Here is a 27,492-nt window from a genome sequence, read left to right as displayed (position 1 = left end):
TGCCAAAGATGAAGAGACTTAAGATAAGCATTACAATCACAGCTGCCATTTGCAGGGGGATGCGACGACTTCAGAGTGCACGGAACATCAGTTCCCCAAAATGGCTACCCCCTGGGTGGAAGAGCAATCTCTGTGGATGTTTCAGGGTGACCCCTGCCTTCAAAGCACAAACACCCGAGCAGACGAACTCGGCATGGGGCCTGCACAAATTAGCCATATCAAATTGCGGTCGCAAATTGCCAGCCACTTACTCAAAGGCAGGATAAGCAGGTCTTTGATTTCACACAACCACAATGCTAAAAGCTGTTTTTTTGTTGTTTTGGAGCTGATTTTTTTGGACTGGTTAAATTGCAAAATATGCATGTTTATGTGGGAAGTAAATAATCATTTAAAACTGGGGCAACTAGAGCTATCAGGTTATAAGATGAGATAGTTAGAAAGGAAAAATCTTTTGACTAAGCAGCCCCTTACAGATGTATGCAAATGAAGAAAGATGAAGTAAATGGAATATATGAATACTGATCTCGACTTTGAGATGCACATTTATTTTTACATTGATAACCAAATGCATTTATTTGATGTTGGTAACCAGCAGTGCAGGCTGCACTTGGCAGGCTTCTTCTCTCTCAGAGGAGGATGAGGATTAATTAATTTGACACCTAAATGCTTCAGCTGGGAGTGAAGTGTACGCACTTACTGGCAGCATCGGCTCGCTGTATTTCATCTTCCCCGATGCCAAAACGTAATGTACAATCATAACTGGAAGCTGTTTGGAAAATAAATACGTTACCAAAACAATGAGATTCTATCCTAACTGATCCTTCTCATTTCCATTCGTTTCAGTGACGGATAGATAGATAGATAGATAACGCTACTTCTAAATGTGATGGGTGCCAGTGCCAGCTTGTGCCAACTGCTGATTACATTCATTATATCTGGTGAGTGTGAGAGCTGGGATAGGCAGACAATCTGATGGCACATGCCTGCAATCCCACACCTCCTCTCGGTGCCTGGTGTGGCTAATGGCATTGTCCAGGCAAAATTAATTAACTGATGTACTTCCGTCTGTCAGCGCCCCCGCACAATTAATCACACAGGGAATGAGACAATGTGGGGTGCCTATAAATTCTATTCACAAGTGTCGGGTTTCACCGAGACTTCAGCTTAAGCCCTATGGATTAGATGTCAAGCATCTCATAACTCAACAGGAGGTGCTGTAAAATCAAGTCCATCTTAAGCCAAGACGTGTCTGCTCATGTCTAGAGGTCACTCGTCTCTCAGTTCGCTTTGGTGCAGTGGGGTGCCAAAATGAACGATGAGGCTATGTATGTGCGAGAAGAACATTTTTCCTCCATCTAGGTGAAATAAAGCCTTGTGATGACTTGTTTTTGTCATCGAAAGAGAAGCTGACTCATGGAATTGATGATGTAGTTGAAGCCGTACCAATTCTTTATTACACACAAGGACTACAGCTATTCTTCCCATATATTTCCACTAACACACCTGTATTGACTCGTACTCTTTACTCAACAGATGCATTAGCTGTATGTAATAAAAGCAGGCCACATATGTCAAGTTTATAATTAATTGATGCACTTTGATGCCCTTCCCAAAGCCATTTCCGACTTGTCAAGGTCTTCTGGGGGTTTTAATTCACTCTAGCTGCCATTTTTCAAGACATGCAGGCTAAATTAAGCCCACACGGACAATCAGGGAACAGATGCTGAATTGCTTGTATGCGTGGGATTAACTGCTTTCTGGAATTACTGCTGAATCACATAGTCATGAGTCATGTTGCTATTTGCTTCATAAGGCATATAATGTGTATCTCTTTGTGAACTCTCTCTTGCTCTGATTACACCAGTTAATTGGTTTAAATGAATCATTGAATCAGCATGAACGATGAATAAATCTAATCAATCAGTCATGATTATACATCAGCGATTATACATCTTGTTTTGGATAGAATATTTTTGTAAGATATCAGAGCAAAATTTGGGCACCGTGATTTTACATACGTAGCTTTGCATAATAGGCAAACTGATCTCATGAGAAGTTTGTACAAGGGCAATTGCAGTTAATATAAATTTTATATATATGACTTTGTATAATTAAGTTGCAAGAAAATGTAGTAACGCTAACCCCACCCCTAAAGCTAATGTTACCCTTCATATCTTTTAATATAACTTGAATTATGTAAATTGTTAAGAATTTGGAAGTGTGAGACCATCCAGGAAGGATGAAACCTAACGCATGTTTTTTCCACTTTTTTCAAATACAGGGCAGCGTAACACACTCTGAGAAAAGCACTATCTGCCCTCTTCTGTATACATGAACTCACAGAGGCCTGTGATTAGCTTGTGTCACTGTGATTCACAGGGGAGTGAGAGTATGTCATCCATCCCACCCAGAGACCATAGGATGAATGGTTTTCTGGCATTTCTACAGTACATTGCTTTGATATATTAACATAGGCTATGAGGCTATGAGGCTATGCGTTTCTTACCAAGTTCATCTACAAAACTATCCAGCAGTAATAAGCCAAATAATTGAGTATTTGCACTGTTACTGCAATATTATATCACATTTAATGTCATCCTTTCAAAAAATGTTGAGTAAATACTATGACGTAGAGAAAACCATACATTTCTTAAAAAAATATATAATGTTCCACTTCAGTGTAAGAAATAAATGAATGACTTTGGGTTTTTACATGTAGTGCTCCAGCACTGATCATCCCTTCGGGGATTCCCTGGGAGTTTATACAAAATATTATTGTGTCTCTGGAGGAGTTTATTACAGGCAGTGTACAGTTCAAGGTGGGGTGAGTTAAGCACCCAGCCCTGCTCAGATGAGCTAATATACAAGATTCACAGCAGCTACAGCCTTTTTTTTTAAAGCTGAAAGTTGTGTGCAGTTTGTACATATTCATATCTAAACATTATATGAAACTATACAAGACATTTATCTTACTGAATACCAAAAAGTCAGACATAGTTTAATAAACATTTTCTCTCAACGTCGACACAAAAATTTTCCCAAGATTAATAATTCAAAGACCCAACACTTAAAAAAACATTTTATTTACATTTACAGCATGTACTGTATGAACTACAATCTCTGGTATTAATAAATGTGTTTTTTTTTTTATTATGGTTAACCCTCAAATAAGCGTATCCCAATAATATCATTGACTGATCCGCATATGTAATGTTGGATTTAGAGATGTTGCTGTTAATGCTTAAACAGTCTGTGTAGAAATCTTCTTCTGGAGAAGCACATATTCTCTCACTCAAAAAGAGATAAAATACCAGGATTCTTCACTTCAATTCATCATAGAAATCTAAAATGAGTTACCAATAACAAACAAATCACAACAAGAAAACAGAACAAAAAAGAATTCTGCTTAATGCCATAGATACACGGTGAGAGTCACGTATGCCAGGGTGGTTTCGACTCAGTAGTTGACACTGCTGTTCATGTAAGCACTGGAGCAGATTGAGAAAAGTCATTTTTGTCACTCAAGAACACACAGTCACTCTTTTTAATGGCCAAAGTATAGTTCTTTTCTGTACACACTGACTGTAAGTCCTATTTGGGTTTATCTGGAAAAAAGATTTGACTGGAAGATAAGCAATGGGTTCTCTTTTGTTTCCACATATCAACATATATGAATTCTTATAAGCCCTGCAAAGAATTTAGACTCCAATGGAACTAAGAATAAAAGCCATGAACAAACAGGTACAGTATATACTGTAAATAAGTATAGGACTCAATATATAGTACACATGAGAAATTCAGGAAATCTTTATCTCTTTTCTGCCTCTCGATCTCATTTCTGAATCTTTATGTTTTTTTTCTGAAGCTTTTCTGAACAGCTGATACACCAGTGGCAGTAAATGGTTTAAAACAAAATGTCAAATATTTAATACAAAACAGTACTAATAAAATAAAATCAAGAATAAAAATCTTTTTTTACCCTCATCTGTTATTGGCCTGCTTACATGTTTGTTATGGTAAACTCTTGAAAACCTTAGAAAAACTGTTTTATTGTTGGATTGATGTTTTTATTGTTAAATCAATGATTTAACATTTAAATTTCCTGAAAATCCTCAAAAGCTCAAGCTGGCAAACTGAAGACTTTCTCTTTAATCTCTAAATCAGCATTCTTAGTCGCATTTTGAAGTTACTTAATGTGTATGACAATGAGGTGGATATTTATCATTTCAGCATTACATTGAGACTAACATCTCATTTTCACAATTGTAAAAGTTTTAAAATAGTGAAACCAAATTTTTAAACATACAAACGCTCACATTATCACTCTATTCAATCATTCAGGCAAAAGGAAAAGATGATGAGCAGCAGAGCATATGAATAAGATAGTGCTTGATAATTGAAAGTGCTGTTAATTGGATGGTAATTAATATTTTTAAATGATAGTTATTACACTGCACACACACACACATACACATCAAACACAAACCACAATAAAATCCTTCCTTATGCCGTGTAACAGCACTAATAATATAGCGTAAGATCCTTACCAGCACTGGGCAGTAACCCAATATTCTACCTGCAAGGTAAGGAGTTTCCACAGAAATGGAAATGAGCTACATGCAAGATTAAACAAAGAATTGTGCTTTCCCTTGCAAAGTATGACACTGCTGTTTATCATGGCAGCTAAACTTTTTTGTGAGTCAGTGTTTAAATGTGGGGGGGATTCCTTTGTCAGTTGATCTGACCTCTCACAGGATTCATAACAACTTGACCAACTTGATTTATAACAATTTGACCAAGGGCAAATGAGGAAAAGCAAGTTTAGGATGAGATGTAGTGGTTAAAGGCTTCAATCTGATTTCCAAATGAGGGTCATTAAATGGATTTGAATGTTAAAGCCTTACCTGTACGCCCTCTGAAAGGGCAGTATTTAATGCACATAATTACACATCTTTATACCTTTGTCCAGTTATTACACTCATATGTCGTATGCTCAGGGAATTCAGTACCTCAGAAATGAACAGAGACCATCATCTGCATCACATTATCTAGACCATTATATTGAAGGCTTTTCTTTTTTGCTGCTGCACAATATATGATCATATTGTGGGAAATAGAAACAATTGATTTTCTTCTCTGAATTTTCTGCATCCATCAGATAGGTTTATCACATCTACTTACACTATATTATTTACAGTCTTAAGTCCTTAGTGGCCATCTTTTGCACTCATTTCACTAAAATGTGAAAAGATGAAGTGAAATGCTGCAGCATGCCCACAGATACAACAAATATGTCATTATTATGAATGTAATACCTCGTGGTTTGTTCACAGGAGGCTGCCAAAAGCATGTCATTTTACCTTGAATTCACAAGTGCGTTGTTTTTCAGCAGACCACTCATCCATTAAATCCCAAATTCAAACGAAAATTAGGAGGAGGAAAATGATATGAACTCTTTTTTTTTGATTCAGCCACTAGACATATCATTAAATAAATAATCTTTGCTTGTAAACACATTTGTTGAAATAATACATACATCCTCAGTGACATGTCTTCATCCCCATCTTCATCATCATGACATGTCTACCACCAAAGCCAATAATACTGTCAGTAAAGATCAACTTTTCCTGTTCAAAGTGAGGAAATTCAAATTTGTGTCTCTTGCACGTTATCTTTTGAGCTGGCTTGGATTAGTAAAGGTTCATGCACAGAGCTATGCAGCGAGCCGAGCGTCGAGGCGTGGTTGTAAGCGCTCTTGTATGAGTTGTAGTGGTTGTAGTGCTCGTGCTCCAGTGGAGGAAGAGTGAGGTGGCTCTCCATCGCAGGAACCCCTGACAGTTCGTCATCTACACTGATGATCTCGACTGTGCGAGTCGGCCCATTGTGATCTTGCTGGTGGTGCTGCTTTCTCATCTTGTAGAATATGATGAGCATGACGGCAGCCATGAGTGTAATGGCCACGAAGCAGCCGATGATGATCTTGGTGGTCTTCATTACCTCCTCCAAACCATTGAGAGCTCCCTCATTGTCTACGTCCGTCACAGGAATGGTATAGGCTTTCTCTGTGGATATTGGGGTCGCTCTTGTAGTAGATGATGCCACCCAGCCAAAGGAAGGCTGCTCAGGGGTCCTAATCAGCCCATCAATTGGGGACTCGATGGTCTCAACAGTGACAGTGGTGAAGTAACTGAAACCACTGTTGTCTATGGAGGTCACATTGAGGACTGCAGAAGCTGAAATGTTTCCCAGCATGTTGCTGACCATGCAGGTGTAGTTCCCCGTGTCGTGCATTGTAACACTGGTGAAGTTCAGTGTTCCATCATTTTGCACCATCACACGTGCCTGGGATACCCCATGTGTCATAATGGAGCCATTTGGTGTTAGCCAACTGACTGAGGTCAGAGAATTTGTCCGACATTTGAGCTCCACTGCTATTCCCTCAGTAACATTGAGGTCTGCAGGAGGCTCAACAATGACAGGGGCATAACACTGAAAGTAGCTCTGGTCCAGCTCACCAATGTAGCGCCCCTTGAGGCTTGGAGGAGAGTTACAGCGAGCACAGCAGCTGGTGTTAGTTGGTACGGTTTCCCTTAGCCACCAGCTTAACCACAGAATGTCACAGTTGCAATTCCATGGATTGTGGTGTAGGTGTACTCTCTGCAAATGGCGCAAAGGAGTGAAAAGGTCATGGGGCACAAATGTGAGGTTATTATGAGCCAGGTTCAGCTCACTTAATGACTGAAGGTCATCAAAAGAGTTCCTTTCAATGGTTTGGATCTGGGAATGCATCATCCACAGCTTCTGGAGGTGGATAAGACCCTTGAACGAACCAGGCTGGATCACCGTCAGCTGGTTCCCTGACATCTCAAGCTCGTCCAAGCGAACTAAGGGCCTAATGTTGGGGACCTCCTTGAGGTTACACATTCCCATATTCAGGTAGCGCAAGTTGCTCAAGCCCTCAAATGCTCCATCTGAGATATAGGAGAGACGCTTGAGCTCCCCCAAGTCCAGCCGCCTTAAGGATGGTAAACGGTTGAAAGCATAGGCTGGTATGCTCTCAATTGGGTTATTCCTAAGCCATAGCTCTTTGAGCTTAGAGAGATATTCAAAAGCTCCATTTGGGATGGTTGTGAGGCGATTGTCAAAGAGCTCCAGGGTGTTAAGGCTGGTTAGCCCATTGAAGGCGCCAATCTCAATGCTGCGGATATGATTTTTGCTAAGTTGGAGGATCTCTAAATGCCGTAGATGCTTGAAACTGTCCACTTTGATGACCTGGATAAGATTGTCCTGAAGATTCAGGTAGCGGGTGTTGGTGGAGATGCCATCAGGGACTTCCCTGAGTCCTCTACGTGTGCAGATGACCTTGCTAAATTGGTTGCTGCAGGAACACACAGAGGGACACGTCTGGGCCCTTACTAATCCTGCCACTGCAAGCAACTGCAGAGCCAAAAGCAGGAGGAATAAGGGGTCGAACCAAGCCCCTTTCCATCTAGGACCTCTCATCATCTGGTGCTGATGGTAAGAGGTCATCTTGTTCAACATTCATAATTTATCGTCTGCTGGTTCCATCTCCCCAAATGAAGCAGCCTGAAAGAGAGGAAAATAGTTACTTTTTAGTGATGCTGTGATTGAGGTTGTGATGATTTGCTATCTTTTGAAACAGTATAGTCCACTGATAATTAGTACCCCCCCTGGGACAACCCTTAGAATGCCACAACAGTGGGTTTCCCTTTAGATAAAGGGTTCCATATTATATTATATATTTATGAACCCTTGAGGAATATTTTTTCAAAGAGTGCATCCTATGTTATGATTATGGACCTAATATGTAATGTACTATAAGGACTTCCTAGTACTCAAAAATAAAGAGAATCATAGTCCACATTCACAGATGCTTAACTAAATTACATATTTAAATATGACACTTTAGATCTTGTATGTGTAATTCTTCAATCTGTGTATGTGCAATGTGAAGTATTTAGTAAGATGACCTCCAAAATGATTATTATACATCTTTATTACATTATTACATCTTCTCCAGTACATGAGACACACACACACACACACACACACACACACACACATATATATGTATATATATATATATATATATATATATATATATATATATATATATATATATATATATATATACACACTATTTTAGCCAATGGAAAAGTATTTGAATACAGTCTTTCAGTCTGCAAGGAAAAATAATCAACATACGGAAATGTTGAAACAACAGACTGCCAGATAGATGGAAGAAGCATACAGGCCCCTGAGGACTGTGATCCACTTCTGGCTTTCTCTATACAGGATGCTACTGGCCTAAAGCACCATTCAAACCTACTAGAAATATGCCAGTAGTGGAGTACAGAAAAAATTAATTTCTATGAGTGTTCTCGTGAAAAAATCTGATTATTACCTGTCATGTTTATAAGTATGTGCTAACATCACTCAAAATTATATTGATAGAGTGTGTTTGAGTGTGTATATGAGAGAGAACAAGAGACAGAGACAAACAGACAGGAGGAAAATGAGAGCGAGCTGGATGAAAACATTATGAGATCTGGCACATCGGTCAGTAACCCAAACTCGCTTGGCGGAGTTAAACATAACCTCTGTGCGAGTAGAGTGTGCTGTTAATTACAGGTTTAAATCAAATACCAAAAAATGTTGTTATTTGCACCGCATGCCACAATTCACTGAATTTACACCTATTAAATCAAGTGGGCTCTCTCATTATTGCAACATTTCAACATGAAGATAAACCAAACTTGTGACAACGTTTATTACATTCATGCCTGTTTTAATATAACAAATATTATTAGAAACAGGTTTAGTCAATTTAGGTTAGAGGCTTCGTCATGCTTTCTTCCAGCTGCAATGGAGAAACACACTCAGGGCAGATGTGTATATCATCTCAGGAACTGCAAAAATGCGTAAATGTGATTGAATTAACTGTGTGGAGACATAGATGATTAATGTCTGCATTCAGCAGCGAGTGTTAGTTAGCAGCAGCATAATTGACACAGCACTGTGAGATGATGAGAGGTCTTCCAGGGGACATACTCTTAATGGGATGCACGATGTAATCAGGCCACATCCTAGCAGGAGCTCACGTATTTAAACCAAAAATAACCAATGAATATCGGAGAGAACTTCAATGTTCTCAGACGTATTGACTGACTGCGAAATCAGAGCCCATATCCAAAAACAATTATTCCATCAAAAATTAAATATCTGTATTCAATTCTCACATTTGTTATATACTGAAAACAAAACTGGACTAATAGTCCATAAATAGAGATTAGTGCACACCAAGTTCCCGACAACCCACACAAGCCTAATATAGACTGTGTGAGACATCTCCTGCTGTTCATACTTATATGTATCTCAAGGAAATCTAACAAATATTGATCTAAGAAACACCACTGCATTGCTTATGTAACGTAACAACTAGTTTTAAAAGAACTAGATCACATTTTTATGTGGTATACCAACACCAGGGCTTTCAACTATGTGGCATGTATATAAATGCAATTTTAATTTTGAGAACAATATAATAATTATTCATGTAAAATCACAAGCAGCGTTTATTCCAGCTGTCAGCCTTTGTCATGTATTACATAGCAATGCAACCATTATCCATTATAAACACCATTCAACACCATTATAACATAATTTAGAATATTGCATATTTAAGCTCATTTTTTTTCATTTCTCAGTTGGTTCATAGTACAGGTGATAAAAACAAAACATCTCCCCACAGCTTCATCAACATTTGCAGGAAAAAAAAAGTAATTAAAGGAAGAGAGGTGAATGCCAGTTCGAGCTGATAAGAAATTAAGCAGGGCCTGGAGTATTTTGAAGCAATAAAACCAACCTTCTAATCAAATGCTTTTGATATATACAAAGCTTTTGATCCATAAAATATAAATTATATATTCATTATATAATTTCATGCATATTTCAATAAAAGAAATTTGGGAATGGTACAACATAATGGTTGCATACAACCATTATTCATGTTTATATAAATATAAATATGATAAATAATAAGATACATGTATTTAATACATTATTATTATTATTAGTAGTAGTAGGAGTAGTAGTAGTAGTATTACTGTTATTATTATTTATAATACATAATTTTTAAAGATATATTATTTTTCTGTGCACTGAACAAGGCATGCCATCATGCCATGTCTCTCTCCAAGGACCTGCTGTCTGCTTCCGAAGTCAGACTGGTTCATTCATTCATTCAATTACCCAAGAATGTCTGACAGTAAAAAGCCCTATTGATCTGCAAGAGTGGCTGCAGAGGACAGCATCTCTGATAGAACGACTATAACACTATATCAATCATCCACCACATTTTACTTCACAATCGATGCCTGACATGGTCTTTCCAATGCACTCTTGGACATTAGAAAAAGTGTCATTTTGATTGGAAGGAAAAAGTCCACAAGAGGATGGTGGCAGAAACCTTTATCGTATGAACCTTTGGATTGCTATTAAATGTCAATTGTCTTTTCAGGCATTATATAGTTAATTTGTAGAACTATTAATGCCTTCACAAATTATTCTTATGGTTAAGTGAGACCACCTCCATTGCAAAAATATATCCACTGATATTTATGTTGCGTTTAATATTCGCTATCACACTTTTTATTTTCTATCATATTTTCTGCCATGGTTTAATTTCTGGTAATTTGATGCTCCATTCTTGAGCAACTTGGAATTAAACAGGTGATTTTCTTTTTCACTGGTTTCTGTAGAGGACAAAAAGACCAATTTGCAACCACTACATGCAATATATTTACAAATTAATAAGTCATTGAATTCAAGGTCATACTGTAACTAATGTCACACTCTGTGAATATATTACTCGAAATGTCGAGAACAATTAGCCTTCAATGACAATCTTATATCTAACTGATTGATTGATTGATTGATTGATTGATTACTGGAGACAGTGATTTAATGTCAAATAATCTACTTCTCACAATAATGTATTATTTTGTGGTCATTTATTTATCCTCCTTTCATGCAAACGCTTCAAAAATCAGGTGTTCAGACGCACAGCACATAATCTCATAAGCTGAACTATTACCTCAACTAAATCAGTCAGTCACAATTTTGGAAGGCACTCAGCTTTGTTTGCCCTACAACTATAAAAGGACAAACACCACACAAAAGCAAGTTCTCAGGAGACATTGTTTTTTTGGATGGAACCGATGGCTTACACAGAGGTTTGGCTGACAGGCTGACTGCCAAGGTCTTTACTGAAAGTGGGAGAGTGTGCAGCAGTCAAAAGAGACGCTTTACAAGTTCTCAATAGAATTTACAAAGACTGAAATGTAAGTGTAAGTGCATTCGGTTTGCCTTGAGTAGAAGATACGTTAATAAGCGTAAAAGATAGATTTGTACTGAATCATATACCTATGTACACATGAATAACCATTATAGTCACTGTTTCAAGTGTTTAGCCTGATTCCCTTTCCTAATGTGTCATTATCCAAAATAAGCTTTTATCCCAATGAAAGGAATTTGTGAATGGTGTTTAATTACATTTGTTTCGAATCTAGTTTGATGGTCAGGTCAATCCATTCTATCCAATTTAATTTAAATAGAGAATTATGCACCAAATACAAGGATGAACATTACATAACCCTGCCATTCAACGCTGAGGACTGAGGACCTCTTTGCAGATGTGCTGAAACATGTAAAAATCAATACTTTACTTGCCTTTCAGAAGAGCTCTTCAAGCTGTTTATTTAGAGAAAATAGGTACAACTCTTGGAAGTAATGCACATTCCCAATCCTCTGGAGCCCTGATCTTGCACGTCCACAGTAGGACTACTGCGCCGCAGACTAGTTCAGCACGAAGCCCAATCCCTCTGAGCCCGGAGCCAGGTATAATCCGTATAATCATCAGATTGTGCTAAACTAACTTGTGCTACCTCCATTATCATAATGACACATAAATAATCAGACAAAATGGCCACAATCAGGCTTTTTTCCCCTTGCAGGCTTTGGTCGTGTCAGGTGGCGTGGGTGGATTAGTCTGCGGGGAACGCCAGTCACACGCTCCTAATGTTCCTGCTGATTACCTCCTAATGCCTGGTCTTCTCAACATGCTGGAGCCATACAGAGCTCCGCAGAGCCTCAGGTGAGCGTGTAACCCAAACGCAGGACACACTCATTATGGTAGGTGTCAACACAAATGGGAGACAGTCCCAATCCATGGGCTCACAGGAATATGGCTGGGATTTGATAACAGCAGGAATATGAATATGAAGCACAAATAGATCACCTTGGTCAGTTGAATCTGTTGCTTTTTTTGTAAATAGATTACGATGGCCCGTGAGTGCAAAACACATTAACCAACCAAAAAAGCGACAGCAAATTCAGAAGCACATCAACAGAACTAAAGGCACAAACAAAAGGTCGTTATTGAACATCACATACTCATTGCTGATTGGCAATAGTGTGCATCAGTCTGAAAGGGCATGCATATGATGTAATTTTAGATATGCTGCCAATGTCATTAAAATAAGCATGTGAACGCTGAAAACGTGTCTAAAGGAACCTGCGTTATTCAGAAAAAAGAATTGCTCTTTAATATAACAACATAAGCAACTGTGCATTAAATTATTTCGCGAGACTAACGAGATAACAGACTGAAAAGCTTCCTTATAATAAACATATGCCGTATCCAATCAGCCACTAGCATGTGATGTTAGATAAGGACCTGCCCTTTTCCCTTCTGAGTTAATATTGTATAATAACGTAACGTTTTTCCTGAATTCGCTGTTGTGTTTTTGGTTTTGTTGTTGCGTTTTCTGATTTGCTTTTGAGATTTTGGTTTGTTTTGCACTTGGACCGCTGTACTGGATTCCAGATTTTCTTTCTCTGGTTCCCGAATCACTCTGATAACTGAATGCACCATTTTAAAATTAGCCAGCATGCCCTTCACAACACAAGCTTACAAATTAGCATGTTAGACACAATTAGGTAAAAAAGAGTGCTTTAATAATCCAATATTTCTGCTCATCATGTTATACTTGACCAAGTGTAAGATTTATTATTTACTGTTAGCTGCAGCTACCAAGATAATAATACTTAATATTTATTTGTGCTAGTATCCACTGTAATTTAGCTCTTAATCATATTCTGACTGCATGTTTATTGAATCTCTGTCTCAACTTCATTAGCTCAGCTTCTGTGCTTATTCCATCGCAGAGTGGCTTTCGGCATGGAAATAAAACACAAAGCTTGTACATCTTTATAATGAATTGATTCTTTAGTTTATTAAATTAAGCAAATAAAGTTAGTAGCGCTCACAGAACCTACAGCTAATGAATACAGTCGACTATGTTTAACAATCAGAACAGGCCAAAAAAGCCAAGCTTTCAGAACACAATTTATTACATTACACGCATGTATTTTATGACACCACGAAATACACAAGACCCCAGTACTGATTGGGTGCGACCATTTAGTTGGCATACTCCAGTTCAAGCAAAACAAATGATCTTTGATGAAATCTTTTATGCACAGTGAATAAATCATCAGAAGGACTTGCTGAGTGGCAGGTTTACAGACTGAGAATGGCTTTAGATATAGACATCAGTCACTGAGTCATGACACTGTGCAACATGCAGAGATCTTCTGCAGGAGCTGCTCAGTCAAGCGCGGGTGTAGGATGTGGAGCAAGCAGCTGTGCCACTGCATTCACCATGTGCCTGACTCAGACTCAGGCACACACCGCTGGGAGAAATACAGGAGCTATGCATGAGGGTAATTTATTGCCCATGGGCTGGTGTGCCCCCATGTTTTGGAACTGTGTGAAACCCTTGTTAGTGAAAATACTGGTTCACTTTTAAACTGTCAGGATCAGTGCCAAAACTGCAGCCCACAGCACTGCAGGTGAGGATAAAAAGTGGATTAGTGAGCAATCAATCACGGTCTCGCCTCTCTGTCCTGTACATCCCGAGCTGCAGCTGTAATGCCATTGGGAACAAAATTAAACGTGTGCATGTATGGCAATATGAAGCTGGTAAACACAGCCGCTGAAAGCCTCGCTCCTACAAATTAATGTCGGCCCTGTAGACGTGCATTGGAATTTCCATCAGGTTATTCTGAGCACAGAGTTGAGCACAAGACCCCATCAGATTTGCGGCTTGTGTAATGCTATTAGTCATCTTCGCAACAATGGACCTTAACACCATTGTAGCAGATAATCTGTCCATGGGGAAGTGTTCGTGTGCTGCTCTTCTACCACATCCCACAGAGAAAATCTATAACATAATGGGGAAAGAGCTTGAGGAGGAATACAATTACTAGACAAAAGCTCTTCAGTCACTACTTTGGCAGCCGCTCTTCCTGCTGGAAATACACAGCTCGTGAGAAGGCAATCTTGCATGTTCTTATTGTTGACTGGCGGAATTTTTAGCAAGGCGTTCTCACCCTCTGTTATTTTGCTGTGCGAGCCGACACAAAAGAGCTGAAAAACATTATTCCGCACCACAACAAATCACTTCGCCCGAGCAAAGTGGCAACAACCAGACACATATTGTAAAAACACTTTCTCTTCTTTTTCTCTCCCTCCGGAAACAGTCACAAAGCCGAAACACATCTAATCTATGGGAGCATCCAGGCGAGACAGGCTCTTCATCAAGATGATCTGAGTAAAGAGTGATCTCACTGGCCTAGACCCTTCAGTTCACTCCGCCATTCAGATGGAGAATGAGAGCGGCAACATGCTGACTGGGCGAAAACTCAACAGACAGCACGGTCATCCTAAAACTCACCACCGATTTACTAGAGCACTCTGTGGGATCCAAACCGTGTCATGTACATCTAATCTGACATCAAAGGATTAAAAGCAGAACATCTTATTCAAAATTAAATGATATTTTGAACAATCTGAAGGCTACGTAATCTTGTAGCAAAGCGTAACGATTCTCTGCATGCTTCATACGGCATGCAGGGAATCCTTACAGTTTATGAATGCTTTATCTCCGCAGGCTTCTTACAGCATGCAGAGACAAACCATTCATAAATGTTTATCAAATCTGAACCGAGGACATTTATATTCTAAGGCTGATGTCTGAATTCTATACTAGACCTGCTTTGTTGCTGACAAGGAATGGATCACTGACCATCACTTTCATAACATCCATTTGGTTCTCAGTCCTTTCAGAACTACAGCAAGAAGGCTAGGATAAAATTGTCCAAATGTGTACTCTTAATGACAGAACTGCACATATGTTTTATCAGTTTCTAAGCCCAGCACCTTCTTGGTACCCTCTGGATAAGATGGCGAGGGATGTCTCAGAGTAAATCCAGCCTAAATATTATGGTCCTTTTGAAAACCGTGTTGCGAGCTGCTGCTGGGAGGCCTTTGCCTTTCAGGTTGCTGTGTTTCTAATTCAGAGAACGGACCTCACATTGTGTCCAGACTGTTGCACAGCGGTGGTGACTCAGTGCTCTATATACATGTGTTACACCCCTACCATTTCTCTCTCTCTCACACACACACACGCGCACACACTGCCTGTTTAGGAATAATTCATGCTTTTGCATTAGAGTCACTTTTAAACAGTTTCAGTGGCAAATGGATACAGCATTTATGGTGTCAGTGCAAAATTGTACCCATTTTAAGAATAGCAACGAACCCCCAAGCCTAATTCCTCTTTAAATTACTAGATGGTGCCTCTTTTAGAAACTCCACAGACAGCCAATCATAGGTTGCTCTAGCAACTGCACTATAGCATTATAGTGCACACGGAACAAGAACCCTTTCTCTGTACGCTGAGAAGAGTGAGAACGTTTCATCGTGCAAAGCTCACAAAGCTGCATTCTCTAATATCCTCACTCCCAGAGCCGCTTGTATCCATGTGACAGCTTTCTCCTCTCACACATTCACGCACACACACACACACACACGCACACGCGCTACAGATATAACCCATTTGGCCATCTGACCTCCTATTGCTTGGCAATTGCTTCTCGAGGTCAAACTCAGCTGAGCTCTTGTTCCTGAGCTTCTCTTTGCACTCTGTCTAAGGTTTTTAACCATTATCCCCCTCTGACAATATGAAAACAGTGACTTGGTTATACCTAGGAGGTATATTTAACTCAGGATGCTGTGGAAAGTGCACAGTGTAGAGATGAAATGAAGAGTCGGAGCACTGCATTAAAAGTCAGAGCACATCGAGCATAGAGTCACATTCATTATTCATTAACTAAGTCACCGTGCATTGTAATTAAACACAAAATCTAAAACAGAGATTGCTTTTGTCGACAACTCCTTGTTGAACTCCAGTCGGAAATAGGTTCCCTCATTATTCACAAACAAGACACAAAATTTTGCACAGACTGTTGACTTCCACAATGTCTGCATAGAGAGACAAAAATACCCACAATGAAAAAATCTAATTCTAAAAAAAATCAGTCAGGCTGTCCATAAGCAGCTCAGGGCAAGTTAAGGGTTGCTATGAAAACTTCATATTGTGACATGCGGTTTTGTCTGAGATAATGAAGAGCGCACTGCTAGCAGGCAGGAGGAGAATAGGGAGGAAAAGGGGGGAAGAGACGGATGGAGTGACCCTCCTGCATGGGCACAAATGAGGGAGCTACAGCTTGCATGGCACTCATCCCCTGCATACAGATTGCATTACACAGCCAATCCTCTGAAAGAGCCTTTGCTGCTGAAACGCACTGACATGCTTCAGTGTGTGGAGGTAGCCAGCCTCATATTCAGCTAAGTAACCTCTTAAGGGCAATTAATACAAGGGACATTACTTTGTTCATCAGCCACCATGCTCGATATAATACACAACATGTTAGCAAGACTATTTGCTGTCATTATCACACTTACTAATGGGTCATGTTTTGAGATGTCCTGTGGAGAGGACGATACCAGATCCGACGTTCTGCATACTGAATCTTCAACGCCTCCATTCATTATTTTAAACGAGAAGGATCCCTGGTGAAGGCAATCCATCTGACTGAGTGATGCACCCAATCAAGCGACGTATACAATGCCCTCCTGCTGGCCCATGGATTATCTGACTGGACGTTTAGCTCCCATTTCTTGACTTTCAGATTATATGGTTCTATCTTGAGATATCAGGCATCAAGTTTTGACATAGCAGCTGGAAGTGTAATACATTTATAGGTCCTGCACCTCACTTGTGCTTTAAAATGCTGAGACATTTAGAAAGTCAATTTATGACCAGGTGTCAAATAAGACTTTATCATTCTGTAGGGCTGAATAGTGGCTGGTTTTATAAGGCTCTGTCTGCGTGTTTTTGATTAAAAGTCCCTCAGTGTCAATAGATAAGAGTTAAAATTTTGCAGTCCCTAAGACTACATATCATTTTACTTTGTAGATTAAACCTTACTCCTTAACCATCATAAGGTGTGCTAGTTAGCTAGCTAGTTAGTCATTACTTTGGTAGCTGCTGCAGATAAAAAATAAACACATAATGGAGGCTGGTAAATAATTAATACTAGAATTATTTGGCAAATTTGGCTGCCAAATGTGCTAAGAGCTTCTTAATGGTTCTGAAAGCTAAAACTTTTTAAGGCCTGTGATTGCTTCTTGTTTTGTACTACACATCTAGTAAATTTAAATGCTTAAATGCTTTTTCTCCATCTGTGTTCCATAACCACAACATAGGTCTCAAATCTCAACTACAATATCAATATCAATACAATATCTAGTACCTGAATTTTGGTTGGAAAATTGTTTTGGGTGAAATAACTCACTTTTAGTACTTGTAAATATAGCCAAGAGAGTTAAACATGAAAAACAACAAAGTGTACAGCTGGGACAAACAGTAGTGATCAGTGATTGGTCACTGGGAAAACTGGTGTTTGGTGATTGCTGGGAACAATGGTGATCAGTGATTGGTCATTGGTAACAACAGTGATAAGTGATTGGTCATTGGCAAACAATAGTGATCAGTGATTAGTCACTGGGAACATATGGTGGTGAGTTAACCAAACTTGCTATCTCAGCTCGTATAACCAGCAGCTGTGGTGTGAATTGGAGGTGCAGGACAGTTGCTAGATCACTACAAATAAGTCACTAGATTTGTCACTAGGCTCTTTTTTGAATTAAAGTTGCTAAAGGGGTCTAAAAAATCACAAGTCTAGTGACAAATTTGCTAAATTGGCAACAGTGAAGCACTGTTGTAACTTGGTGCTTCTGCAATCTGTTAGCTCCTCCCGTTCTGCCATGTAGAGCAAATACTGTCCAGGATTCCACACTTTATTTTTCAGCAATTATGATATATCATTTGGGTATTAATATGTGATCACTATAATTTCACTAAAAATTAGCTGGTGTATTATGAAAGTATGTAATTTGAGATGGAACAAATTACTGCTTTTCTGTCACGGGGTGGATTTTGAGTAGCTTTCTCTGCATCCATCACCTAGTCATACTGGATCCTGATTGTTTGGCTGCGAAAGAGCCCTCCTTTTTAACCCAAACAAAAATAACACCAAATGCGAATGAAATATGTTCCAATGAAGTTTATGTGCTGAATCTATTTTCCAGTAAAATGCCATACAGAACCTCATAACACTAAGATCACGATGCGTGGAGATGAGGTGCTGCTGAAGTGCTGTCTCAGCTGGTCTATCCATCACGCCTGGTGTCCAACATGCAAAAAAAAAAAAAAAAAAACCTGCATGAATTATAACGCAAGCCTCAGCGACCAGGGCGTTCTACTAAGCACCGAGCATTTACATTCATGCACAAGTGATGCACTAAAGGAGCCGGATATCATCTTGCTTCACTGGTTTGGTGAACAAAACGGCGTACACGCATTCTGCTCGGTTTCCCTTGTCACACCGGCGTTGCATCTATTCATCCTGTAGCCGATATTTTCCACACCTACATGTTGCTACGGGCTGCGTGTATTTTTCACAATTCAAAACAAATACATCTGAGTAGTCATTAGCCTTAATGACTGTATAATACAGACAATGCAGCAAGGAGATGAAAAGGGGCAGACCATGGTAACCATTACTTTCCTTGCCTGAGATGACAATAGAAGGGGTTGGGGCCTCAGAGCTATAATCTTACTGTGGCCATATAGTCTCCTTAGTCATTAGTATTGACTTGGTATGAGGCCAGGCCAATTGAAGCACTCAGCTGCTTGCATGTTGCACATATAAATTTTGTGTGTTCGAGGCCTCGACGGGGTTTTCTGTGTATCACATCCATTCAACCTGCTCACTTACACTCTATATGTGCTAAAATCCTGGAGTTTTTTGCTCTGCCACCAGCTTACAAGCCTAAGTGGTACAGAAATAGTCATTCTAATTGCAGAGCAAAAGACAAAAACAAGTCAATAATAATTTCAGTGAATAAACACAAACACACGAGACACTAACTGCTTAAAACACTTGCCATATTAGCTGAAGATTGGCAAAGCTTAAGCTTGTTTCAGACCGTATGATTTCAGCAGTCTTTTAAGATTATTACTTGTCACACTAGATGTTCCTAATAAAATCTTGGCTGAATTCTATAACAGACTGTGCAATAACGCGTTCTCCTTGTTAGATTGTACGATGAAGATCCTCTATCAATAGACCTGTGATTAAAGAAAATTACTATGCTCTGCTTACGTCATCAATCAGCGTGCTCCGGGCTTGTGCAGAAAATTGGTTTGCATAAACAGAAACATTCTTCATTGTGGGTTGAGGTAATGAGAATTTATTTTTCTGTCCTTTTGCATGTTTTATGTTTCAACATTCCCACTACTTGTAGCTGTCCTGTGAGTTCACACTCAGAGATTTTAATTAAAAATTCCCATGTCAACTGTCTTTGGTTGTACTGGCACATTATACATTCTAAGACCGTCAATCACAATTTACGTCCAAAGATGATTTTTTTTACTATGTGCAGTTTTTGTCTGTGATGGCAAAATTTAGCCAAAAGTTTTACAAACACAGCTTTAATCTGTTTCGTAAGATAAGACATGTTTCACATCTTTGCTTGCACTTTTCAGATACTGAATGGCACATATCTGCCTCCATCCTTTGTTGTGGAACAAATTCAACTCTGATTGTCTGCACCAGCATGGACTCTAAGCACCCTGTGGTATATGGGCTTCTAAAACACGGTTCCCTTTGACACCCTTCTGTTTCAGAATCCATGCCAACTGACCTGAGAAGCTTGAAAAAGCCACCTGCCCTCCAGTTTCTCTCCAATCTCAGAAATGTGCTGAGGGAGAAGAAAAAGACGTCCATGGGGGAAGATGTGACAGAGGTGTTTCCAAAATAATGAACAACCCAGATTTGTTAGGGAATCACTAAGCCTACAAAAATCTACTGTGCGCACATGGCAAAATGATACTCCACAAGCAGCTCCCAGTCTGCTTTCGATATCTAATCTTTGTGCATATTACAATTTACACAGTTGGAGCATTAATGGAATATAAGTGTTTATTGAAGCTTCCTATATTAACATTCAACATCCAGTCTGTCATTTCACTCATGAGATGATATCGACTGGAGCTCTGATTAAATTGCAAAGGCAGTGTTTCCAAAAACCACTGATATATTTATTACAGTCAGAGCGGCTGGAGGCAGCAAAGCATCCAATGTCCATTTATTGTTTAAATGAGTCATTTGCTTAATAAGCTTCTCTGAGGGTGTGCGTCTAAATTCAGAAGCCTTTTAAACAGATGAACTTTCACCTCTGTGTGCCTGTATGTCTATGTGTCTGCAGAATGCTCTGGACCTCCTCCGGAGTGCCATATGCCCCTCAGACAGGGTTTTCCAAAGCATCCACGCATGGAATCAGACATCTGCTGTGGGATTTATACTACTGCGGCCTGTTCAGCCTCTCACTCATCTGCCATAATTCGGATGACATCTGATTACACCAAAGTCACTATTTGATTTGTGTAGGTCACCGATTGGTTAACGTACTTTACATGAGGTGAAATGACACCCAAAATTTGGAGCTTTGTATCATTAATCATTAATACTGAATAATCCAGGAAGAGGTACAGTGAAGCACCAGACAATGATGTAGAGTATTAAGGCTGATTCCATGATTGAGGTGTCATTTATTTGTGGCAACTCTTAAAATTTAAACTTTTATTCATCATTTTCCATCGAATCTAACCAATTTAACCATTTGAAAAATGTATTAACGCATGTCAGGCAACAATATCAAATTTTACAAGGTTTATTTGCTGAAAATGGCTGCATTTTGCTCTTAAATGAGTAATACGGTTGAAATTTCTAGCATAGAATTAGCAAATACACAAAATGTGATTAACTAGCATCCATGCTAATGAAATGATGGTATTAATTACATTCTAATGATTTACCTACTTCTTTAAACTAATAAATAAATTCCTCAAACTAAAATATGGAAACAGAATGTGCTTTTCTTTTTCCCATGATCGTCAGGAATGCAAAAATAAAAAGAATTTGAAGTATTTTAATGATAATATTTGAATGTAATATTGAGGTATAGTGGGCTGAGTCGGGCAAAAATGCTTTAGTACATAATCTAGATACAAACATAACAAAATATTACTTAGTGTTTAGAGTAAAAGCATGCGTTTTTACACTGACATGTGACAGAAACATGTAAATAGTGTCATGGCAGTCACAACAACGAGTAACAACTACTACCATTTAGACAATTAACACCAAACAAACCTATATGCTGCCTTAATCCTGTGGAGTTTCGTCAGTAAAGCATCCTGGCAAATATCAGCTATTAGTGCGACACATTTGGCTAAACAACCCTTTTTATGTGTAGAGGGTGATTTTATATATAGCCAGATATTTTCTGAAGGCTTTTCCACGCAATGCTCTTATTAAAATAGACTACAGTAACAACTAATTCCACACTGGTGATTTTTTCTTTGGTGTTCATAATCTGTGTAGTATATTTCACTACCAATTAGTGTACAGTAGTACAGTATAGATTTTTATACACATACACATAATTCTTTACATGTTGCTCATGACAACATTGTTATTAACTGCCAGAAATATAAAAGTGCAGTAAAGCAAAATGGAAGCATGCCAAATGGATCAATAGGTACAATAGGACAGAATAAAAATCCATTTACACTTCACAAAGGCTGCCGTAAGCATGTCAGTGTCCAAGATGGTTTTGATCCTACAGTCATGGCCCACATAAATCAAGCATTTTTACCTAAACAGGAACACAGGTGTTTTCAATTCAGTTCAGTTCAATTTTAGTTGTATAGTGTGTTTGACAATCAAATTTGTCACAAAGGATGTAGATTTAGATCTTTAACGAGCAACATGAGGAAGAAACCTTGAGAGGAACCAGACTATAAAAAAGCACCAGCACAACAACATCGCACATTCTCGTCTGGGTGACAAAAGACAGATAAAGTACACTATAAGGTAAACAGCACTATGTGTGTTGAAAGGATGTTCAGTATGAGCATTATAGTCTTGACGATTATAGCAGCAGTTCTTAAGTTTACAGTCTCCAGATGAGATTATTCACTGAAGAAAGAGTGGGGCTTGGGGATAAAGTGCTTTGGGAAGTGCAATCTTTAGGGTATTCATGTGGGACCAGCCACAATAGCACAAAGTGATGCACAAGTGCACCTCAATTGTGGCAATTAAAATTCCACTGGCGTGCTGTTGTTGTTTTATATTCTGGGGGGACAGATGAATATGGAAACTAACTACATGATTAATAAAAGACCATGAGTTGTTTTAATGACTAGAACAGAGAGCACAGCTGGGTGACTGGCAGGGCCTTGTCTCTATTACCTTAGCTGAATTGAGGATTCAGCTGAATGTGAGAAAATTTTTTACATGAATGGATCTGCATTAGTGGATTTAAAACGGAAACCGCTTTAATGAATTTGTTCACTATTCCTCTGACCTCTTTTTGAATTTTAAAAGAAGCCACTACACATGATAACTTCCCTCTCTGTTATTAAACTTTTTAATGTCTTTTCATGGTATGAGGTGAAATTCCTACCTGACCCACACTAGAGAGGGCTTTTATATAGCTCTGAAAAAGAACAGAACGGCTTCGCTGTTTCATTTTCATTTAAATGGCATGGATTATCAAGATAAATGTGTGCTATTTTGCCTAAACGTTCTTATTTCAAGACATGCCCGCCTTACTATGGGGAAGCAACTGGTATTTGGCATTGTTTTTCCATTAGTTGACACATTCAACACATTAACACTCATCCTTGCTGTGGACTTTCAGTCCCAGGACTGCACACTAAACCTTGTTTCTCTGAGCCGGCTGTGAGGATACACCATCAATCAAAGCTGCACTTTAGGGGTTTGTAATGTGCGGCCCATGAGTCAGGGCTAAATTCAGGTCATCACCCTGAGAAAAAGAGCAGTGATCTCTGTCTCTAGCTTGTGTAAATTAACCAAATCTCAGTAACTTCTCACATTAAATTTTAGGAGCAGTTTTGCAGCTATCTCATATATTAAGTCTATAGTGTTGAACACAAAGACACTCTAAATGAAGAAAAAGTATGAATGGTGATTTGGTTTTATTTGATCCATGTCTAAGGTCTAAGTATGATGGCTGTATATTGATTGGAGATGTCACCATTAAACTATGACTTTCAAAGATTTGGTAATTCAGTACAAGAATCATTTATGGAGACCATAGGACATATATATGAATTACAAAAGATTTTAAATGACTGAGGCTGACGGGTTATTTTATTTGATGCGTAGCTTTATGTACACACCACAACTGCGATGACAGCTAACATGGGCCTCATCGTACAGCACAACAAACATGACTCTCAAGAAAATTTGTACAGCACAACAAACATGGCTCTAAGGAAAATACAGAGCTGAAAATTAACACCCACACCTCAATCTGTTCCATAGCATTTTATACTAGAGTTTAATTTAAATCAGTGAAGCCCATGGCAAAGTGGCAAGCACCAAACTGATCTGAGTCAGTAACATTATCATCTAAATGTGATTATGCTTTTAATTTTTAGCAGATTGATTTGGTCTCATCTGCGTTGGGATTTTGCTCCATTTATTTAAGCTGGATAAGATGATTATGGAGCAGAATGCACTGAACTAAATAGAGCAGCTGTCAAGCATGTTCCATGAAAGCCATTATGATTTTTTTTGCAGCATTTGCAGTTGAAAATGGATAATAATAGGCAATTCTTGTCTGCAATCTTGATAATTAAAATGCTTAGTCTCTGAAGTGTTTCTGCGCATGCAGAAATATATCATATATCACATACCACATATCCACTCTTTGTCATGTAGATACCCAACATTGGTTTGTTCATTTTTTTCACCAGTCATTGGTTTTTGATCCAGCAATCACATTTGCATTCCTGCTTGGTCTCAAGAATCATGAGAACAAATATAAGGTCATAACCGAAACATAAACATGGACCCTTTTTTTAAATATTTTCAAGCAGTGAATAAAGCATTCAGTGTTTAATTCATCAAAGGCGTGCCACTTGAAATAAAGTGCAGACAGCCTTCTCAACTTGTTTTAAGTGTACATGAACTGCACTGTAGCTTCCAGATCATGAAAAGAACAGATCTTCCTGGCAGACTGTGGGAGATGACATTTATAATTAGTGCATCATTTCAGGAACTGAAATAGATAGAGCAGTGCCAGTTAAAAGCAATTATCTCAGATGACTGCCTTTGCTTGATGTCCTTACAAGCAGGCACTGAAACGAGGAGCCGTAGCTGTTGTCTTCCTGAATCCAGAATGCACAAATGTAGAGATTTATTCTGCTACTTTAGAATATTTACCTTCCCAACTGTCTTAACCACCTTGTTGGATTAAAATGCAGAAGCATCCCTGCTTTTCAGTGTTTTTTTCTTCTCTTTTTTTAAAATCATGTTTACCAGGGAAGACGGAAGCTCCTGTCAAACAGTTCATGCGCAAAAAAAGTATCAAGGAAGCAACAACCCACGACCATGAATCATACACAGAAAATACGCAATCTTCCGGTACAACCCAGAATCTCGCCCAGGATGTCAGGAATGTAATGCCTACCTTCACCTGGCTGTGGTGTAACCAAGAGGGTTAACTGTTGAAGACACACGGTACAGCCCTGCATGTGAGCTGCCACCCTCGTCTGTTCTTTTCACAATTACCATCCAAAAACTGTAGGAGACGGCATAACGCATCCTAGGATGTGACCCAGCATGCAGTTAGATGAGTAACAAGCTGAACACAGGATGTACTCAGGATGCCTTTCACCTCATTTACTTATCAAATGCAGCAAAGTGAAGATGGGAACAATCGCAGACACACGGCGTCTCTTTTCCTCCTGCGTCTTTGCAAAAGCCTGCACATGTGAACGGAATATGAATGACCCAACGCCATATTCTAGCAAAAGTAACGCTAAGTGGAGCAACAGAAGGGGGGATGGTGGGGGAGGGAGGTGGTGGGATCCAAATTCTACCAGCTTATTCTGGCACCAGCCTTCAATCATGCAGCCAATGACAAGATAGAGAGATTTAAAGATGGGAAGATAGACAGACTGTCTATCCATCTGTCTATCCATCTGAATAGATAGATAGACAGACAGACAGACAGACAGATAGATAGATAGATAGATAGATAGATAGATAGATAGATAAAAATGTAATAGGTAGATGGATCAAATTTAGAATGCAAATGCATAGAATACATGCACTGGCATGAAACTTAGAAGTAAATCTAGAACAGTTTCCCATCACCTACTTACACATTTTCCTTCTCTTTTGCAAATATGTGCTTGTGGCAAGGATAGCAGTATGGACGGATGATCCTCTGCAGCCTCAGCCTCAAGTTAATGTGAAATCCATGCAGGTCTTTTTTTTTTTTTTTTTTTTTTTTTTTTTTTTTTTAGTGAGATGTGAGCGCACGAGCCGGAGAGCCTCTAGCAAGCAATGCAGAAAAAATTAAGACGAGAAAAAAGAAAAGAATAAATCTATCACCTTCTTGGTGCAAACGCAGGGCAGCTCTGATAAATTCCACATCCACAGTGGGTGCTCTCAGCAGGCTCTCTCAGGCTTTATTCCGATGTAGGGGAAAAAAAAAATCCCAAATCCAGCAATTATTAGAAGGGTCCCGGTGTATCAGAGCCGGAGATAACGAGCCGCGCGCGATCCATTGCTTAAACACGTAACATGCTGACTTGGCTGATGCTTTAATGTCTCACAGCATCTCTCTCTCTCTCTCTCTCCCTCACACACACACACACACACACACTTCTTTCCTATCCTGCGTTATACTCGCTGTATACCAATCTGCAGCCTGTGCACAGGTTTGCATGCGGTTAATGCGGATTATTGGCTTCAGATTGCGGATGATTGGCTTCGGATTAATGAATCTCTCGCTTCCTCTCGCTTCCGAACATCGCGCGCGCTTCTTCCTTGAGACAGAACGTAGACTCGACTTGAACTTCCTCCTGAATCTTATTCACTCATCTTCAGTCCTCAGCGAGGGTGCACTGCCTCTGCCTCTGCCTCTCCCTCATCTCCCGAGCAAAAAAAATTAAATATATATTTATATGGTATATTATGGATGCTTTTTTCTTTCTCAAAGCCGTGAAAGAGAAATGAAGATGAAATCAGGCAAAAGCACACTGCAGCCGCCTACTGTCATGAGCATTAAGAGCTGCAGAAGCTCCTCACTGCTCCTGCAGGGTTGCCAGATTGGTGGTTTTAAGACAAAATCATGTCCTTAGCATAAAGTCATCAAAATAATTTTAAAAAAATTACATTTGATTTCTCATCTTTTTATAAGAAGTTATATTATATCCAGCACAGGGAAGCATGGTGGCACAGCAGGTAGCATTGCTGCCTCACAGCTCCAAGGTCCAGGGTTCGATCCTGTGCTGTCCGCGTGGAGTTCTGTGTGTCCTGACCATGTACTGATCATGTTCACATGGGTTTTCTCTAGGTTCTCCAGTTTCCTCCCATTGTCCAAAAACAAGCAGGTATGCTGACTAGCTATGCTAGCTATCACCCGTAGGAGTGAATGTGTGTGAGCATAGTGCCGTGTGATGAACTGCCACTGCACCCAGGGTGAATTTACCCACCTTGCACTCAGTGTTCCCAGGATCACCTCCTGACCCACTGTGACCCTGACCACGATTAACCAGTTACTGAATAAATACCCTTCATGAAAATTATCTTGACACTTGTTCTGGGATTACAATACCTATATTTGGCAACCCGGGTATGAGTAGCCTCTCAATCAGACTGTAGAGATGTTTTGTGCCTTGGCTGAATCTATTACAGAAGGCCAAAGAACTTCTGTCTGTGTACAGAGAGCCTTTTGTGAGCTGTATGAATTGCATACATTTAATCTACTTCATTAATGACTCTCTCTCTCTCTCTCTCTCTCTCTCTCTCTCTGTGTGTGTGTGTGTGTGTGTGTGAGTGTGTGTGTTGTTGGGAGGTGGGGGACTTCATGGGGAAATTTGAGTGGCCCCCACA

The 27,492-nt window shown here is 39.3% G+C and overlaps 1 protein-coding gene across 3 annotated transcripts; it reads right to left on the bottom strand.

Moving 5' to 3' along the window:
• Positions 1–473: 473 nt before the first annotated feature.
• On the bottom strand, positions 474–26,681 carry lrrc4cb (leucine rich repeat containing 4C, genome duplicate b). 3 transcript variants are annotated; one of them, XM_034299479.2, is made up of 2 exons: positions 25,755–26,681; positions 474–7,587 (listed from the first exon to the last, which is right to left on the bottom strand). In XM_034299479.2, the coding sequence occupies exon 2, from the start codon at positions 7,540–7,542 to the stop codon at positions 5,647–5,649; it is 1,896 nt and encodes a 631-aa protein (XP_034155370.1). In that variant the 5' UTR covers positions 7,543–7,587; positions 25,755–26,681; the 3' UTR covers positions 474–5,646. The 3 variants fall into 3 exon arrangements, with proteins under 3 accessions (XP_034155370.1, XP_034155371.1, XP_026793166.1); XM_034299480.2 differs by having other exon boundaries at positions 25,987–26,681; XM_026937365.3 differs by lacking the exon at positions 25,755–26,681 and adding an exon at positions 25,058–25,379.
• Positions 26,682–27,492: the final 811 nt, after the last annotated feature.

Source organism: Pangasianodon hypophthalmus, chromosome 25, assembly GCF_027358585.1.
Source record: "Pangasianodon hypophthalmus isolate fPanHyp1 chromosome 25, fPanHyp1.pri, whole genome shotgun sequence".
Lineage (NCBI taxonomy): Eukaryota > Metazoa > Chordata > Actinopteri > Siluriformes > Pangasiidae > Pangasianodon > Pangasianodon hypophthalmus.
This window is presented reverse-complemented; position numbering and strand designations above follow the sequence as displayed.